General features: G+C 35.2%; 1 protein-coding gene and 1 long non-coding RNA gene across 9 annotated transcripts in view; one reads left to right on the forward strand and one right to left on the reverse strand.

The window, feature by feature from the left end:
• LOC125683364 (thrombospondin type-1 domain-containing protein 7A-like) overlaps nt 1-20,340 on the forward strand; it is a 98,891-nt gene that overhangs the window by 57,145 nt on the left and 21,406 nt on the right. For 7 of the 8 annotated variants that reach the window (XM_056142388.1, XM_048924437.2, XM_056142387.1 and 4 more), the window contains 6 exons: nt 10,302-10,483; nt 13,822-14,512; nt 14,697-14,948; nt 15,301-15,407; nt 19,527-19,709; nt 19,981-20,180. In XM_056142388.1, the coding sequence (XP_055998363.1) occupies nt 10,372-10,483; nt 13,822-14,512; nt 14,697-14,948; nt 15,301-15,407; nt 19,527-19,709; nt 19,981-20,180 (1,545 nt within the window). In that variant the 5' untranslated portion in view covers nt 10,302-10,371. Of the gene's footprint in view, nt 1-2,308; nt 2,408-10,301; nt 10,484-13,821; nt 14,513-14,696; nt 14,949-15,300; nt 15,408-19,526; nt 19,710-19,980; nt 20,181-20,340 lie in introns of all 8 variants that reach the window. The other variant, XM_048924443.2, reaches the window with a different exon arrangement.
• On the reverse strand, nt 2,435-5,875 carry LOC130047417 (uncharacterized). The gene is made up of 2 exons (XR_008796315.1): nt 5,812-5,875; nt 2,435-3,897 (listed from the first exon to the last, which is right to left on the reverse strand). It is a non-coding gene; the product is annotated as an uncharacterized LOC130047417 (long non-coding RNA).

Consider the following 20,340-nt stretch of genomic DNA (forward strand, 5'->3'; position numbering starts at 1 on the left):
TTTATGTGGCAGATCCAGACATTCAACCAAGCATCTGTGCTTCACCCATTGTCTGGCTTTGGAAAAGTATTTTAAGTTCTCAAGGTCTATTAAGTGTTGATTGCCACCTCACTAGGGAGGAATGATATTTGTTGTAGATTTCCTTTGAAATTCAAGGTGGTCTTCACATGTGTTGTACTGGTCTTCACATGTTTTGTACTGGTCTTCACATGTTTTTTAGAGTACAAGACTATTTGGTAGCAAGATAAGAGTGATCATGTGATTAGCACAAGACACTCTCATGGGCACAAATTGTGCACTATTTTTCTGAAGTGTATTACAATTTCTTCTACCTTTTGCTTTCGAACTAGTAGTCATCATATGAAGCATGAACCCTGCAGAAGGACAAAAAGGAATTTTTTATTTAACCAATGTAGCACCTTCACCTTTGACCATAAACTGTAGTTTACTAATGTACCATTTACAAATACATGTAGGTACAGAGATTTGTCAGTGGAGCTTGATACACCCATTTTTCTAACTATATCATTAACAAGATTACATGCATTAAATGGACAGAAAACACCACCACCAGTTCAATATCATTTTAAAAGTACTTCGTTACTAGCTTGAAAATACGGAAGTATATTTAATTGCTGTTATAAAATTTAGAAATTCATTTCAAAATTAAGGATTATCTCCCTCATGCATAGCTCTTATCCTTGGACGAATTTGGCTCCACTTTTCTGGCACGCTGTTTTTGGCTATATTTAGCTCTAAAGCTTCATAGTTATTTCGGATTTCAAACATTTCGGTTGAGCATCACTGAAGAGACATTATTTGTCGAAATGCGCATCTGGTGCATCAAAATTGGTACCGTATAAGTTTTACATCTAAACTTTATCAAAACAGAAAAATTGCCCTTCTTCAAATTTTATCTAACCTTTTCTTTTTTCTTTTTTTCTTTAAAAGAAGGGGGGAAAAACAAATTACCATTCTCCCATTGTACTTTGATTTAAAGTGCATATTTTGTACCTTGTGAAGTTGGAAAAACCACTGTGAGACATTAGGGCCTGGTGTGTTAAGAAGATAAGTTGTGAGATATCAGAAGTTAACCTTGTGTTTGCCACCAGATTCCAGGAAGTGTCCTTAGTTCCATGTCAGAACCAATCAGAATGCTCATTTACTGTGATGGTCAGAAAGTACGGATTTTTTCCTGACAGTTTTACTTTAGTCAGCATTTTCCCCCATGCTCTCTCTGTTACAGTGGTTGTCTCTTGATGTGGGAATTCAAGCAGTTAACCGTCATTCAATTGATTCATTAGTAAAATTCATCATTTATCATACTGAATTAGGCATGTTAAAAATGTCTTTTTTGGCAGACGAGGAAAATTTTCCAAAATGAATTATGTACCAACATTTCCATTAATTAATATAAATTTTGGGTAATTATTTTCAAGATGAAGATCTACTATTCAAAAAAATGCTGCGCCAAAATTTTGAATCACTGAAATAAATCTGCCAAATATTTGTATGAAGCCAAAATTTCCCAATGTAAGATACCACTAGGCCTACTATACTCAGTCATTTCTTTGGTTGTGTTTTCTATATATTGATATAATTATGTAAGTACATGATAAAGATCCCTTCCTGCCCAAAGGCTGTAAATGCTGAGCATACATGTCTAAATGTTGCAGCCTTTCACCGGCAATAGTGACATCTCCATTTGAGTGAAAAATTCTGAGAGGGATGTTAAACAATATACAATTAATCAACATGGTAGTACAATTAACAATTACAAGTGATTCTACCATTAAAATGGATGTATGATCAGAAGACCCCATGCAGCATATTGGGGTGAATAAAAAAAGGTTTCCCTACTGAGTTTTTCCTGCTTGTTTAAATGTTAAATTCTGTAGCAGCTTATTACAAACAACAAACCAAGCTAGCACAAAGAATTAACAAGTTTATCCAAATAATATTTTATTTTTCCACTTGGAGACCTCTTGATAAATGCTGCAAATTTAGGTATTACCAAACTTTAAACAGGTGCTTTAAGGATAGACCACATGCAAACTTCATAGGGTTCTCAAACAGATGTAGTTATAACATTTTGTTAATCAAGATAATCAGCAGGAAAAACAAGGTTATGAATGTACCAAAAAAAGAAGAAAAAACTGGTTGTGACAGTCCCTAGAAAACATCAAAAGTTGAAAGGTAATATAGAGTTAGTGACAGCCAGGTTTAGGAGATTGAATTTGACTTTATGTCTTACTTGTAAGAAAAACCAGGCAAGGTTTTTTTGTGTAGTTTTTTTTATGGTTTTTAGTAATTGTTGCAAATGAGAGTTGTCTTCAGAGGATATTGTAAATCGCAAATGAGCTGCCCCACCACAGTTGCTATAGATTAGGAAGATTAGCATTGACAGGTAAGGCCTTAAAACAAGCTCATTATATTGTTTTCACCTGATTTTTATTTAAAAAATTTTAAAGATATATTTTCTTTAAAAGAGCAGATTACAATATTTCATGTTGTGAATGTGTTTATTTTGAAGCAAATTAAGATGATCACTCGGACTGCACAATATTTTATGAAGATAATATTTCAAGGACTGAAGCATACAGATGTTAAATAATGCAGGGTTGTGCGAAATGTTTTACTGTGTACAAATGATATGCGTGGGTTTTATTTTCATATCATTTGCAGCATCAGTTCGCAAAAACTAGAAATTTTTGTGATTACCTGCGCAAATAAATAATCTCAAAACAATTCTTAGGTACAAAAAAGACCACAATTCTTTGCCCACACAATTAATGTCCTTCCTGATTTCAGCTGGTGCCCCTGTTTTTCTCAAGTTGTTTTCTTGGTTATCCAGTGAGAAATTTTCTGTATTTGTGTTCTTAATGATGCAAACAATTAGAAAATAGTTAAACGATCGGAATGTTAATTGTTCTGGAGTATATTACAAATGTTATGTTTAAGATGTATTGTATGTTATAGAATACACAAAAATTATTCAGAATTCCACTTGCTTGCTTTATTCATGAAACCTGAATGATGATTTAAGTGTTTCGTATCCTCCAGTTGTAACACCTATTATGTATGTTCATCTTTGTGCTTTTTGAAGTGTCATAGATCCTCAGATCTGAGTTAAGAAATGAGTTTTGTTGCATTAGGATTGCGTTACTTGAAACAAAAACGCAAAAATCATAAGAGCAGAAAATGTGTTTCTAATTGATTATTAAGTGTGGTAACCAAAGAGACAGAATTGTGTTGGGTCGCTTGAACTGGGTGCTTCTGGGTTTGAATGCACTGATTGCCTAATGGTTGCTGCAAGATGTAGACTCTCCAAGATATCTCTGTTCATATAGGACACTTCTTTGTGATACATACATTTTGAGTAATGATAAGGCCTAAAGTTCAATATCATATTTGACTTCAAAATTTTCACTTGAAATGGGCTCCTACATATTTGGTTGTGTTCATCATGAGACTGACTTTCCCAGACAGCTGATAATTTCACTATCAAAACCATAATTGCCACTTCTTAGAAATGAACATTTCTTCCAACACCAGGTTCATCCTGTAAATGGCATTTATCATTAGAGAAATGACATAATCATCATGAAATGATAGGGGACCCTCAGGCTGTTGTTGTAGATGGTTTGTTTGATATTGCCATGTTCTGATGTGTGTGCTCCCTGTGTATTTCAGTAGCAGGAAGCTGCCCGGCCTGCCTACGTTGAGCAATGATGGATTTGTAGTAACATGCTGCAACATTTGTTCTTTAATCAGAGCTAGCCTCTTCCTTTGTGTTTATCAATAGTAGTCAATATGTTTGCATGTTCCTGACATGTGAAATTCATCATTGCCTTTGCACATGGAATAAATCCAGGCTTTCAAGAGATATTCCCACTGCTGAAAGTAGAAGTGCATTGAAATTAATGTTGTAATATTTAAAAGCAGTTAAAAGATAGAAATGTATTTCAAATGCATATTACTGATCCAAAAATCCCTACTCTGAATGGTTACCCAATAAAAATGATATTTTTAAGTCTTCAAATTTTCATTCATATTTTTGGTTCTGTAGTATAATTATCAGAGATGGGTGAAATTGGTGTAGCACTGTGTGATATGATTTGGGAAATCACGTAGTTTTTTCTCCGGTTATGCAGCGCAATGATTACCAAATAATCCCCACCGAAGTCCCTAATGAGCTGAATACCATGATTCTGAGAAAGTGGCATCAAGTGCACACGAGTCTTCTTTATCTTGCTGTGGATTGCCACCACTACAGGTGAATTCTGATACTATACATGTGATCTTTTTGGTATGAGTTATCTCCCCTGATATCCATGTTCCTGTGATTTATTGGAAACTTTAATCTCATCACCAAAATATTTTCTGATGGTTTGAGCTATGAAGCTGTCAGGAGGTGGAAATGGTGTGTAAATACTTGACCAGTTATTACATGAGATCTTGGTCAGGTGGCGGCAGGGCGTTTTGATCAAGATTATTCTGCTGAGAAGTCTTTGATAGCAGACAATTCTAAGGATATAGGTGTGGAGTGGATATGAAAAAATATTGATGCTTGAAAATGCTGACCCAATGAAAATAGCCAAATGGGAATAATGAAACATATTCTCAAGAAAAACTGATGCAAGTAGGACATATAAAACAAGTTCCCTTTCTTTGTTGCAGATAATTAGATTTTGTATTGACTGCTCTCTAGTGTGCCCTCCCTGTGTATTTGTGGATGATTTTTCCTTTGTGGGGCCTGTCTTCTCATTTACTACAATGAGCAGGACTCCCCTGGGAACATTTAAAACTATCAAGATGTTTACCAAAGTCTTGATACGTTTACTACAGAGAGTACCTCCCGACAAGCAAGCCATCATCACCTGTTTATCCCCAATAAAATACAACAAATTTGATTGATGATTATCTAATAACACAGTATCTATCAGGTTATTGATTGAGATCCTGCAGTTTGATGGCTGAGCTATTTTTTGGTCATTTTTAGCATGTCTCTGATACAGTATGCAGATTATACAAAATTGCATCAATTATCGGATCCTTGATATTCGTCAAGATGGCCATTACTGGCTTAATATCAATAATAGTCCAAACTTGATGGTTCATAGTCATGCATAACTAATAGGTGTAGGTAATATTGGCTTGGAAGCCTCCAACAGAATGGTAAAAACAACCTGCAAATGGCAGACACAGTATAATGTATTATGTTGAAATTTTGTCCCAGATATCAAGTGTATTTAATTTGTCTCGTCCAGTCGTTGTGCAATCCATATGCATGTGTCAAGTACATATTTTGGCACCAAACTTTTAGATCTATGATAAAAAATTGCTCTGCATTCCAGATTAGACTAGCTTCATTGCATGCATACCACCCATCACCACCCCAAAATTCCAATTACTGGTCTTTATCTTTTTATGTATATTGGAAATGACAAGATGCACTATTTGTGTAACAGGTATATATAATAGTACTTTGAAGTGTTTTTCTTTTAGTTTTTTCTGAGTGAATTAGATGTTATTGGCTATTTGGTTTTGAAATTGTAACAGATTCTGAAATAAAGAGAAACAAGCAACTCTGGATGGCTTAAATGACTTAAGATCTCTCAATCTCCAGTTCCTGATTATTTCCCTTTATATTAACAAGCAAATCTACTCTTGTTCTCTCTAAATCCCAATCTCTCTCGAAGTAAAATCTTTAAGTCCTGTATATTTAAATAATCATGATAATAAAATGCTTTCTTTTAGTTTGTAAAATGGAATATGAAGGTCACAAAAATTGCAGAAAAAATACATTACCCGCACGTCTACATAACCAGTCTTATGATATACGTATATACACCCTTTACCCACCCAAGCGATTAATAGAATATTGAACGTACCTCCATCACAGAAGAGCTGATTTATTGTACTGTGTATTAGCAATGACTCTTCACTAGGTATATCAACCTGAGGATTAATTAGTTTGTTAAATGATGGCTGCAATTATCAATTAATCTTTTTAAATTTTGAAAGATGGGAAGTGATGCTAATTTTGAGACATCAGTATTTATTACTGCAGCAATAAATGAAAGAATAAACACAAATACAGGAGTTCACAAGAGAGAAATTTGAGTCTTGGAATCTGGAAGTTTTCTACTAAATATTCACAATTTAACCATTTCTCTAGCAATATTGAAACATTGTAGTAAAAGATATAAATGAGTAAGATGGGAAATCCTGAATTCTAATTTGTATTGTGAGCATCTGATGAACAAATCTGAAAAAAATCCCTGTGGGTTTTTTGTAATCACTCAGTGAAATTAGAAGAGTTTCCTGAGAAAGTACTGATGATGATTTCTAATTAATGGAATCATCACCGTGAAATAATTACAACAGCGGAGAGAAATCAGATAAGGGTTTTACAGATTATACTGGATTACAACAGCTTGCTTTAAGTTATCGAATTTTAGGATATGTCCTCCTTATGCATGTATTACATAACACGCATTATTATAGGGAATACATGGATCAAAATGCTGAATATCTTGACTGCTAAGAGTAATTAATTGATCAGATGTGGTTTAAAGCATCCCAAGGAGAATATTTCACTGGCTTAGGAATGATATTAGCTATGGCATACAATAGAGCCATATTTTTGCTTGTTTTCTTTTTTCCACTCACTTTTTTTTTTCTATCTATGAGGGAGTGAGAAAAATATTTTGTTTTTGGCCAAAAATGATTCAAAAACTGTTAAACAAATCATTTACCCAGTTTAAAGACTTTATTTGACAAAAATATATTTGTGTAAAATACTTAAGTGATACTGATACTCAAAAATCGATCTTTTACATTTTGATTCAACAAAAATTATTTATGCAGGAAATTCCAGATATACTACAGATGATATACCTTTTTAAAAGAGAATTCTGAAAACATAAATAGCAGTACATATTTTTGAGCAGGTGCTCCATGAGTGACTTTGGAATTGTCGCCTGTTAGTTTGTCCTTGTCTGTTACCCTATTAGTTTGGTTTAGCATTGAAAGGTAATTTACATAGCATGATATTACTATTCTGAAATAGAAGAGCAGTGATTGTTTACAATGAACATTTTCTCACATGATGAGCGGGGATCAATCTTGAGTCCCCACCATCTGAAGTTCTCTCTTGACTGATTTATTCAGGCCTACATTAAATTGAGTTTAGCTTAGTTGAACTTTGGTATCTTGAATATCATGAATATGTGGAAGTGAGTTGGAAGGCCAACTACATTTTTTTATGTATTTTAATCCCTGAGTGAGTATCTCAAACCCTCGGATATCTCGAAGTTTATTTTCAGCCGCATCAAGTTTGAGATAATGAGATTTGACTGTATATAATGTTAACAATTTTATACAGAAACTTGTCTGTTAAAGGTATATATATGCTCAATATTTTATATTGAATATTTAAATTGAATAAAGATATCAGTATTATGGTATTCTAAATGAAACAAAATTTCTATCAAATATACATACAAAAAAACAATGCTTTTAGATTGAGATATAAATGAAAATAGTTTCAAAATCTACAACCCGTGTTTTTCTTTTCAAAATGGGCCAAGTGCTGGCCATGTCACTGTCTTATTAATATAGTGTGTACTATTCTTCCCTCAGCTTTGGATCTGCATATCTAACTACCTTTAGAGTTTTACACATGATCTGGTATAATGAATTTAGCCTGGTAGTGGTAGGTTCTTGCCTCTATATCTACAGCTCATGAAACTCAAATGTGAAAACTTACTGATGTCATTGTTTTCCTTTTGACCACATGTGAAGAAGGCGCGCATAATGCATACATTATACAAATAACGCTAACCAAAGATGTCTGTGAGTTAAATGAGTCAAGAATGAAATTGAAACTTAACATATATTATTCCTTTCATCTGGGATGAAATCAAACAGTTTAAATTGCATACATTATTATATAAATCCATTTTAGGTACGTAACCATGTTAGTTTGGAAATTGTTTATTAAGTTCATAAATCAATGAAATATCCTGAAACCAAAATAGATATATTTTTTGTTAGAATTGATCGATTACTGAGAATAATCTCCGAAACGAAATGATGTTTGAGCAAAAGTTGCTCATAATGGCACAGACAGTGTGATATATCTGCAAGTTTGTGAACATGTGCGGCCTCTATAAGTTATTTCTAATTAAGACAGTCAGCATAACAATTTTAGAAGTGTCGTGTACTGTACCAAAAAAGTACTTGGGAGTTCTGTCAGAAGATGCACTTGCTTTCAACTCATATAATATGTGTAAAAGCCTGACCACTATTCCAACATAGTACATGCAAACACAACTCTGTTTGATATGTTAGTCTTAGATTTAGAAGTGACAAGGTCTCAAACTTTCTGGAAATGATACATGCTCTTTTATTATGATACTGTGACTAAGTCCTTCTACCAAACATGCAAGTATTTCAAACACATCCATGAAGAGGTTAAGATCATGAACAGTGATCAATCTCATAACTCCTATAAAGGTGAAGATAATGAACAGTGATCAATCTCATAACTCCTATAAAGGTGAAGATAACAAACAGTGACCAATCTCATAACTGCTATAACGAATACAAAATGAAGAGAAGAGCAAACACGGACCCCTGGACATACCAAAGGTGGAATTCGGAGGAATAAGCATCCCCTGTTGACTGGTCACACCCTCTTAAAATATAGATACAATATCTCTTCATATGTGCATTGTTTTGTCAATACTAATTCAACTGATATATTTATATTCGGAATCAGTATGTAAGCTATCTGCCAGTATGAATGCAATTAAGAACATTTGTTGCAATAACACCAACATTTGATATTTTTAGTGTTGCGTCAGTTTCCACAAAGCATGTGGTAGCATTAACCTGGTGTGTTTGATTTGCTCTCTCGACATCTTGTGTGAATTACATTAGAACGTGATAGCTATAAATCATATCAAAATGATATAAACCAAAAAATGTGTCAATGACAACCAAAATTCTGGAATAAGGAAGAGTTTTTCGAGATGAAGGAATTTTTCTTGCATAGTGTCTGAGAAAAATCATGTGGTAATATTTAGCTAATTTGTCTATTGCGTTTGTATTTTCTTAATCGCTATCAATGTCTTTCTCCACAGGAATGCCACCACAAGCTTCAATAAAACTTGAAAGAAATACTTTTCTGAATATAATACATCCTGGCAATTTACTATAGGATCGTGAGGGGGATTAACTCAGAAGCTAGATCTGATGCACTAGAATAGTAGAACAGTTTTCATTCAGTGGGACTTCTGTCTTTAAGTGTCAATTTTTTTTTATCTATGAAATTGTGACTTGAGATGCAACATTAAAATGAAATATGGGTTATATGGATACATTGTTGAAGAGGTTGGTACATATTGAGTGGCAAATGTAATCAGCCAACTTAATTAACTTCAGATCTGTATGATAGAGCGGTAGACTTGTCATTTTTTAAAGAGAAAATGTCCATCTGGATTAAAGATCGGAAGGGGGGGGGATGTGTTTGACCTCTGTGTATGTCTGTCTGTTCATCCATATTTTTAATCTTGATTATAACCTAAACATACATGTAGCCATGAATTGAAATGTCAAAGTTGATCATAGATTAAACAATTTTACCTGTGTAGGGGGAGGTCATTTTTCAAGGTCACAGTGCATGGCCATGGCAGGAATTTGCTGCATTCATGTGACCAGTAGGTGTTTCACAATTTGATTTAGATTTTCTAGACTGAATGTTGAATCGAAATGGATTATCAGTTTCTGTTTGGTAAAACTGTGTTTTGGGACGATGAGCAATATTTTATCAGAAGGTGCATGATTATTACAACCTCTCTTAAAGTCAGTGACTCCCAGAACTATTTGGACAACTTGGAGAATCCTTGGTGCTGTCTTGATTTTTCCATTAAGCCAGGGAACTGTTTCATTACGTGGTGGTATTGCCTGAGTTTGTTATTGGTTCAATATGGATGAGTGGGTTGGGGAGTGTTCTAAGCAGCAAATTCCTGTGACATATTGAACTTTACCAGACCACAACTGGCGAAAGTGAGGGGAGGACATGGTCGACTATCTCTCAGTTATTTATTAATGTAATATTTTGCATGACAATTAAGATTTATGAAAATAAGTAGTGATAGTTTATACGATGCGCCTGGTATAGTTAGGGTCGAATGTTAATCTCGATATAAAGACTACAAGTTACAGAATGGAAGGACTGAGAGCAAGCTATCTCTCTGTTTTTAGGTCTAATGTTGACCGTTGTTTTACAGTTGTGGTATATAATGCTGCCAGACAGGTACCCCATATGACTATAGACCCTCAATGTAACAGACTCAGGAGATGGGCTATGGAAAGCCACTAATGACATCACTGATTATACATTCCACACTGGTACTATCATTCCTAGCGACGGTGGCAGACTTGGCTAATGGACAATACAGATGGAAAACAGGTCAGTATATCATTTGTGGTCAATCACTCAGTGGTCAAGCAGGTATTCATGATATATACCCTGTAGTGACCATAATGTAAAACGGGTTTCCTAGGGGATTTTATATAATACAATATGAACCCTATAGTCAGTAAGGCTTAATCTGATAAAGAAAACTGCTGATTTAGATGATGTTACTTGTACTTGATAAACCTTAAATGAACAACATTTTATTGGATTTTTCTGCCGACTTGACCTAGCACTCTATTTTCCAGAAAGCATAATTTCAAAATTAGTTCTGACATCCCATGTCCAAAGGCATTGAATGTTGCACACCATTTTCTACTTTCGGTTTGCCACAGGCACCTATGATGATGAGGTTTGTGATGGATAACTGTCAATAGTCACAACAGTACCAAATACACAATATAGTGCCAATTTACTTCACAGAATCAAGGAGTAGCAGTGGAAGATTCATAATGATAATGAACGCGTATTGATAAGTCACATGGATGTTAGTAACTTAGGAACACCTCGCATCAATTTTTACGAACAACGATAGCATAAAACACAAGAGAGAGAAAAAGAAAATGGAAGAAAATTTGATAATAGTAATTGGGATGTAACTTTAAATACCACTTGTTCTAAGGCTAAGGTTAAATGTGCACATTGTTAAGATGTGAAATCTAAAAAATGAAGGTGAGTGTTAATTGTGTTTCTCATCTGATGCTCTATTTCGAAGGGTCGGTGAGGGGACGAAATGTCGTAAGTACAATATACTTATACCAGTAGGGGGTAGGAAATGTCGTAAGTACAATATACCTATAACAGTAGGGGGTAGGAAATGTCGTAAGTACAATATACTTATACCAGTAGGGGGTAGGAAATGTCGTAAGTACAATATACTTATACCAGTAGGGGGTAGGAAATGTCGTAAGTACAATATACTTATACCAGTAGGGGGTAGGAAATGTCTTAAGTACAATATACTCATACCAGTAGGGGGTAGGAAATGTCTTAAGTACAATATACTTATACCAGTAGGGGGTAGGAAATGTCGTAAGTACAATATACTTATAACAGTAGGGGGTAGGAAATGTCTTAAGTACAATATACCTATAACAGTAGGGGGTAGGAAATGTCGTAAGTACAACACTTATACCAGAAGAGGGTATATGCTTGTTATTCTCAGGATGGTTAGGATAGTTTCACATTTGGAGAGGGCTTATATCTAGGCATTGTGCCTGCTGCCCAACCCCATTTGTATATAATATCTATATATTTACATGAATAAAATACTGTTCAAATCTAATTGTTGCTCATAGACTAAATTCATTATACACAACATTTGGTATCAAACAATGGGTGCTGTTTAGATTTGTGGGCTGAAAAATCCTCCAGGAACTTACTAATTGTTGATTTTATTTTAAACAATATTTATTCATTGAGAAACTTGAGTATATGTTAACTGAGGTAGGTACTCTCTAAACACAGAAGGTATGGAGCTTTCTGAGTATCAATACAATGGAATCGGTGTGTCAATTCAAACTCAGATAAAACAATACTGTAGGTATAAAGCTCCCCAATGTCCTGTGTAAACACCGAATGTTAATGTAGTAGAATCCGATGTTATTGGAGATGAATCATACAGGAGAATATCAGACATATTGTGCAAGGAATTCCCAGAAGTTAGGGATTCCTATCATTGTCAGTTAATACGCGTGACTCTGGTAGGTAGGGGGGAAAGGTGATTAGTGGGTACTGTTGGATTCTGCCAACTACATACTGGGCTTATTCACCATTAAAATGTGAATTTATGCACACCAGTAAATATCTTTTATTTGGTGTAAACTTGTGGAATTGTATTGTCAAGTACATGACTGTTTGTATATTGAGTAAATCAGTTCATATGATTTAAACAATGCTCATTTTACCAAATTGATTCTACATGATGTTAAGTGATTTCCAGTGCGAGCTGTTTTAGTTCAGGTTATTCTGAATGAAGCACAGCATGGGGAGTTGAAATGACATAGGAACAGAAAGAATTTAATCAATGGCTAGATACCATCAAAACTTTTGATGGTGATAATCTGTGTAGTTTATTTGGTACAGTGTATCAAGTCAAAGACAGGCAGATTACTATGCAGCTTAATTTATGATATATACTGTTGAAAATAAGCTGTAGTTTTATGGTATTTTTATTTTGTAGAGGTATTTGAGAAGCACTCTAATATGAGAATTTTTATTGCTAGGATCCTGAAAATTACATTAACACAAACTTGTTAGCAGAAAGTGTTGCTGAGAATGGGAAATTTATAAAGAACAAGTACGAAGTATTGTAAGAACAATGCAAGTTTTATTTTTTAATGTTAATAAATGCCCAATTATTTCTTCTTTGATGAACACAGATAGGATGAAAATCAGCTGTTTAATGCCACCATCATTGAAAATTGGTGTAAATGGGGCATAAAGTATTACCCATGCTCTGTCCAAACATGATGTATCTCTTTTTCGCTGGTTTTCATGTGTTTTTACATTACTTTGGTTTCATCTGATGAAAAACTTGCTTAGGATTGTCTATTTGGTTTCTTGAACACTTCATTTCTGGAAAAGAAGAAATTTGAATTCTAAAATCTTAATATATAAAGTTCAATGTGATATAGATGTATATATACACTATACAGTACAAAATAAAGAAAGCCCTCAGTGTCATCAGGATGGAGGGGGGTATTTAGTACATGTGGAGGGTATCAACTGAATGTGCATAATTTCCAATATGTACTATTGCATTTGACAAAATTTCTAGTTTTGCTTATAAGCCTTTCTTAACATCAGCATATAGACTTGCTTGCTTTTAATGTTCATCAGTACTGGAGTTCATGGGTGGTTGTTTTTTTATCTGCCTGTCTGTTTTTCTGTTTCCACAATCCTAATATAGGACATAGATTATTTTTAACTCTACATGACAGACTTCATATTTGGCGAACTGAAACCCCAAGGTTAAAGATATATATCTGTCAAGGTCAAATTTGTCTGCATTAAGACTTGGCTTTGGTCTTGCTTTTTTATACAGTGGAAAGAAAGTTGGGGGTAATTATGTATGTCCATCAAACCTTCTGTCTGTCCATCTGTCTTTTTATTGCACTTCATGCCCAGGCTATTTAAAACTCAGACTTTGTACCAGACAATGTGTTGCAGTCCTTGCCAAGGATTTTGTGAAGGATAAGGTAGTTGGTAGCAAAAGGCCTAAAACACCAGGGGGCAGTGCAAGTTAACATGAGGGAAACGTTTTTTCTTCTTCAAGAAATCTGTAGATTATTTGACTATCTATATTGATAAGTTTTATGTATTTTTCACAGATGCGTGGTCAGATTGTGAGAAGCAGTATGGCTGTGGGTCTGGTGGTACACAGGGACGTAATGTCTGGTGTGAGAAATTCCACCCCCGTGTACAAGTTGTCCCGCGAGCACTTTGTAAGGATGCAGGGTATGAGCCCTATAACATGCAGTCCTGTTACAAGAAATGTGACCCCATCGGGGATTACCGTATTAAATGGGTTTCAGGAATGTGGTCAGAGTGTCAAATAGACCAATCAAACAAAGGGTGTGCAAGAAATCGCGGTTTTCAGACTCGTGAAGTGTACTGTGCGTATACGAATAATGGAGAAAAGACGGAGGATTCAGTGTGCTCGTCTTTCAAATTGAATAAACCAAATTCAAGACAATCGTGTGAGTATCTCTGCCCTCAGAATTGTGTAGTGGGAGAGTTCTCAGATTGGAGCTCTTGTAATGAGTGTCAGTTCTTCAATAGGAGTAGGACTAGAGATATCATAGTGCCAAATAATCGTGGGGGCAAGCCCTGCCCTTCGTTTTCCGAAATGTCTCCCTGCAGCAACTGTACTGGTAAATATTTCCTATCATTTACTCCCTGGACTTCATGTCAAGCCTTTACAGATTCATTCAATTCACGCATTCCACGTAATTCTCATATCGGAAACCAAGAGCGATCCTTTGACTGCTATAACATTCGGGGTCAGAGAGAAGAATTATCGTGAGTACATACATTTAATTGCTCCTTACGGAATTCCATGACTTGTCAAATTTCACTTTGTAAGAGTTCTGGAAGCTTTTAGTGTTATATTTAAAAATCTGAATTTTTCTGTCACTTGTGGCATTCACTTGATAATCTACAGTAATGACTATATCAATTATAAATTTAATGATTTCTTGATTAGGAAATGTACTGGGAAGTTCAAACCAATAGCCTACAGACAGTCGTGCATCATTAGTCAGGACTGTATCCTGGGGCCATGGCAGGGACTGACCACCATCAACCAGACCTGTGTCACTGAAAATCACCACATCAAGCCGGGCTACCTCTACAAAAAACGAAACGTTCTCCAGATTCCCCTGGGGGACGGCAAACCATGTGGACCACTTGAGCAGTACGAGCCAATGCGTTCTAGCCAGAAGATCAACTGTCCAAGGTGATAAGTGCTTAATGGTTGGTTACTGTAGTTAGTTGCCTGCAAAGCTTGGGGATCGTTGACAGTACTGCCTTAGCTTGATGTGCATCTGGGGCTCTGTGTAATGTTACTAAAAGAAACATGTGCTTCATGAAATACTATCTAGTTGCAATGATTCATTATCATTATAAGAATCTAACCTTTTTAAAATTCATGCAAATTTAAATGCAAAATTTGGAATCTTCATGTAAACTTCATCGTTGAATGATCAGAGGTCAATATATATATCATTGAAACACTATTCCCTGAGTGGCATATAAGGGGATGGTTTAACATTTTATATTATTTGATCGTGGTTGATATTTTTTTGCAGAACTGTGTGGACAATGTCTGATTGGTCAAAATGTAAGCCAATCCAGGGCCACAAACAGTGTAACACGGGGATACAGGATCGGCATGTCATCTGTGTCCAAATAGATCGTAAGTTCCCATAAAGTGAACAGCCATGAACTCTGACCTTTTGTTTTTTGACACCACAGACTCCTCTTAACCAGGTGCAAATAAACCTAACTTTCAACACAATGAAGCACACTCAAAACAAATTTTTGTCTTTTATTGTTAGGTCACCTGAGTCACTCAGGTGACCTATTCAATGCTATTGGTCTGCCTCTGTCGTCATGTGTTGTTCGGCATGCGTTATAACAATGAAACAGTTTTAACTTCTTCTTCATAACTACCCTTTTAAGTCTTTTCAAATTTGGTATGAAGCATCTTTTGTAAAAGGGAGACATAAATTGTAAATTTCAGTACTCCTGCACCCGCAGGGCCCTTGGGCCAGGTAAAAACTGCCAAAGAAATTTGAAGATCTTCTCTATACCTGCACATAAATGCAATAGTCATGTAGAGCAAGAATGTCTCTACCATAATTGCAAATTTCATGATCCTTAGGGTAGAGGTTCTGAGTCCAGAGTGGGGCCAAACTTGGCATATATAGTGTTTATGTGTAAAAAATTTGAATAACATGTTCTTTAATGCTATATGATACTAAATTGAAACTAAATGATTTAGAATGACCAGATAACCCTTTACCAAAATTTGTAAATTTCATGATCCCAGGGGTAGGGGTTTTGGTACCAGGGTGGTGCCAAAATGGTTTTAGTGATTAAATGTCTTTAATGGTCTTAGTGATCAAATATCTTTATCATTTAAAGGACTTCTTTAATTTTGCTGATACTTTATAAAGACTAAATGCATATTTAGGAAAAGCAGTAAGGGATGCACCAAAATTGTGAATTCCGCAACTCCAAGGTTCTGACTCGAGGGTGGTTCCAAAATAACCATACAGTGTTAATGTAACATACACAGTTTCATTATACATGTACTATGTAAAGTCTGTCATCAGTATGAACACTTTCAGGGTCATACATGTTTTTAGAAATAATTGTTGTTATATACTGCTACTGACTATTAGAATTTAGCTAAGACATGCAGAACAGGAAAATTCATATAGATTCTATAGTCCTTGGGACAAGTGATACTTTTAACAAATACTCATAGACCATTAAAGCCTGTAGGCCTCTTGTTGTAAAACTCTATATCACATTGTTTTTCCTTGCTTTGGGGGGTTGTTGACTCTCTGGAACCCCTTCTAAACCTCTCCACGGATAATTAGGGGCACTGATGATCATCACAGCCCTTGCTAGAGTGTGTTTAATACATCCCCTTTTGCAACTCATGATTTCTGCCTTTCTAGGTCACCTGAGTCACTCAGATGAACTGTTGCTATTGTTTTCATTCATCATCATTAGTTGTGCATTGGTCATAAACTTAATCATTTTCAGCTTCCTCTCTAGAATGGCAATTTTGGTGTGTGTGTATATATATATCAAAATGAATGTAATCTTCTTTTCTCCTGAAAACTTTGAAAATCATGACCCTTAGGTTCAGGGTTGATGTCACGGGGTGGAGCTAAGTTGGTCACATTTTAAAAGTGTATTACATCTTAGAAAATCTTTACTTCTGGATAAAAAGGAGGCAAAAGATTTGCGTTATTATAGTGGTCATTGAGCTATTTACCAAAATTGTTCGGCCCTAGTGCTGTCTTATTTGAATGCAGTGCATTATAGAAAACTTTTTCTTGTACATCAAACAGGCAAGCTGTTTGCATGATTATAATGAGCAATATGAGCCCTCTTTGAAAACTTTAAAAATTCATTTACCATAGGTTCAGGCCCCATTTGGGGCTAATTTATTATATATTAAAAATGCATTATGTTTATAAAAATTGTTTACTTCTGGACATTAGCAGTTAAACTGTATGATTAAAATATTGAGCTTGCAGTCAACCCTCTTTGCTCCACAAAATTTCTGAAATCCATGAAACTTGGATTGAGGCCCAGGTTGACAAAAAAAATTATCATATATTGAGAGTGCATTATATTTCATTAAAAATCTTCTGTATTTCTGGACATCCAGCAGAAAAACTGATGATAATGAGCAAATAAGACCAACACTATCAAAATTGTGAAATTCATGTCCCATGGTTAAGGAGTAACGTCTGACCCCAGGATAGGACTGTTGACAAATGTATTGATTTGTTTTTAAGATATCCTCTTTTTTCCTGTATATCAAGTTAACAATGATGAGCATTTTTATGAGCATTGGGTTTTCTACTAAATGTGTGAAGTATAAAAAGCACACCAGTTACACAATGGTTCCTGAAGACCAAAAAATGTACTCAGGTGACTGTTAAGGTCCATGGGCCTCTTGTCTTCAGACACCAAAATAACAAATTTTTGTAACAAAATTTGATCCATATTGTAGTATGTTTGAAGTTAAGGCCAGACATGCAATGTAAGTAACTGTTTTTGGGAACATGAGGAGGAGAATGTGTCCACAGTCAGGGGACATTACTCCACATGTTCACAAATTGATTGTCATGGTCTAGCTCTCAAACATTTCATTTTAACGATTGTTCCCCTCATTAGGGTAAATTAGAGATACGATTCTGAAAGTTATTTATCATTTTAAGATGATTGTGATAATTCAGGAACGTTAATTTTTCCTTCTACTATGGAAGTGTTGAAGAAGATATTATGTAATTTTATATGGGTCCTCATCTAATGATTATCCTAATTGGTGTCTGGAGGCTGTAAGATGAAATCCATATTTCGGAGATTAAAAAAACACTGCAATGCTATGAATTGAACGGTGATATATCATAGAACAGTTCTTAATACTCTGCCATTGATGTTTGGAGTTGTTTATGTTTGTGAAGATGCATTTAATTGTTTGATGTTAATGCTATTGATGTATCAAGGATGTTGGGATAATTAAGTGTAGGCTGGGGCATTCAAAATCAAATAACCCAATCTTTGCGTCCTTTTCTTTTATGAGAAATGATAACATTTACATATTTTGGAGCAGTTTTCTATGCAGTTAATTTACAGTGATAAATGACTTGTAATTTTTCTTTAGTTGGTAAAAATATTTTGTCAATAGAAAATTTATATGTTATGGGGTTTAGTTCTCTCAGTCTACAATTGGCAAAAAAAAATCATTCAACTTTGCTTAGTATTCACATAATCAGACATATGAAATATCAATGGCAGTAAGTTTGTGCTGAATTTTAATGTGAACACATTTGTGTTTGGAACAGCAAGTGAATATCGTATCAGTGGAATTTTTAGTAAGAAACAAATTTAGTGATTTTTCCATAAAAATTGGTTGGTTGGTTGTATATTGTTTAACGTCGCACTTGAGAATTTTTCGCTCATATGGAGACGCCACCATTGCTGGTGAAGGGATGCAAAATTTCGGCCTATGATCGGCACCTACAGCCTTTTTGAGCAGGGAGGGATATAATGTGCCACACATGCTGTGACACGGGACCTTGGTTTTATACGGTCTCATCTGAAGGACTGCCCCATTAAGTTGCCTCTTACGACAAGCAAGGGGTACTGAGGACCTATTCTAATCCAGATCCTCATGGAATTTAGCACGAGCTAATTTTAGTGACTTTATAATTCCAGAAAAGGTACTTATTACCTCCAGTATAGCATAAATTATTAGCGATATTCAATTTTAACAATTTCATCACTCTCACTAATAATGCCAAAACTAAATCCTATCTAAAATTCTGCTATACGGTATATTGTCATCTCTGTAAGTACAGTCGAACCTCCTTATCTCAAACTTGATGGGGCCAGGAAAAATCTTTACAAGATATCCAGGGACTCGAGATACTGAGGTTAAAATACATAAAGAAAATGTAGATGGGATTCCAACGTGCTTCGATATATCCATGATATTCAAGATTTCAATGTTTGATATATCCATGATATTCAAGATTTCAATGTTTGATATATCCATGATATTCAAGATTTCAATGTTTGATATATCCATGGTATTCAAGATTTCAATGTTTGGGATAACCATGTTTTCGATGCTAAAATTCAACTGCACAAGATACGTTGCAAATAAAGAAACTGTAATCATCACAAGTAATTGATATATACAATCAGTTTACTATGTTAGGGTTTAGATAATTATAGTACATATGCCCTTTACATGTGATATTATCTACATTCTTTTGGACAGAGTACAGAAAACAGACCCCTGTTGATGAATCTAAATGCAGTGAAAAACGACCGTCGACATCACAGACCTGTCTGATACAGTGTAAGGCGGATTGTACTGTGTCGATATGGAGTCCCTGGTCAGAATGTAAAGTTACAGACTGTGAAATGTACGCCAGGAGACGTCGGAACAATAAGAAAACGGGTATGTACGTTAAAAAGTCTCCAGGGAACAAGTGAAGATCACAGTGATCCCTCTCTTAAAAAATCCTATAAAGAATACAAAATTAAGGGAAGGGCAAACACCAACCCTGGACATACCAGAGGTGGGATCAGGTGCCTAGGCCTTGAAACTATGAGTAAGAGCAATGACCAGTGAAAATATTGTAATGGATGCAGTGGGAGTTAATCTGGATAGATATATTGTACTTTGAGGGTAAGTTCTGGGCTTAATTTTGACTGTTATTTTTCCCCAGGACAGCGCTACAGAACTCGTCAGATAAGAACAGAGCCTGCACAAGGCGGTCAGGCATGTCCTCATTTGAGTGAGACTCAGAACTGTGACCCCGAGCCCTGTTACACTTGGAAAGTCTCACGAGGGGAGTGTCAGCCACAGCAGCCACCGTGTGGTGTGGGCGTCGCTTATCAGAGTGTATACTGCTTCAATCGTAACAACGTAAGTAACTTGTCATAACTACGATGCAAGTCTACTGATTTTACTATAACATTGATATTGAAAGTCTACTGATTCTTTTGAAACCTTGTAAGTTGACTTTTTACATTGTAACATGTAATTCTTCAGATTTAACTTTCATTATGAAAATCCTCTTGATTCC

This window comes from Ostrea edulis, chromosome 6 (assembly GCF_947568905.1).
Source record: "Ostrea edulis chromosome 6, xbOstEdul1.1, whole genome shotgun sequence".
Classification (NCBI taxonomy): Eukaryota; Metazoa; Mollusca; class Bivalvia; order Ostreida; family Ostreidae; genus Ostrea; species Ostrea edulis.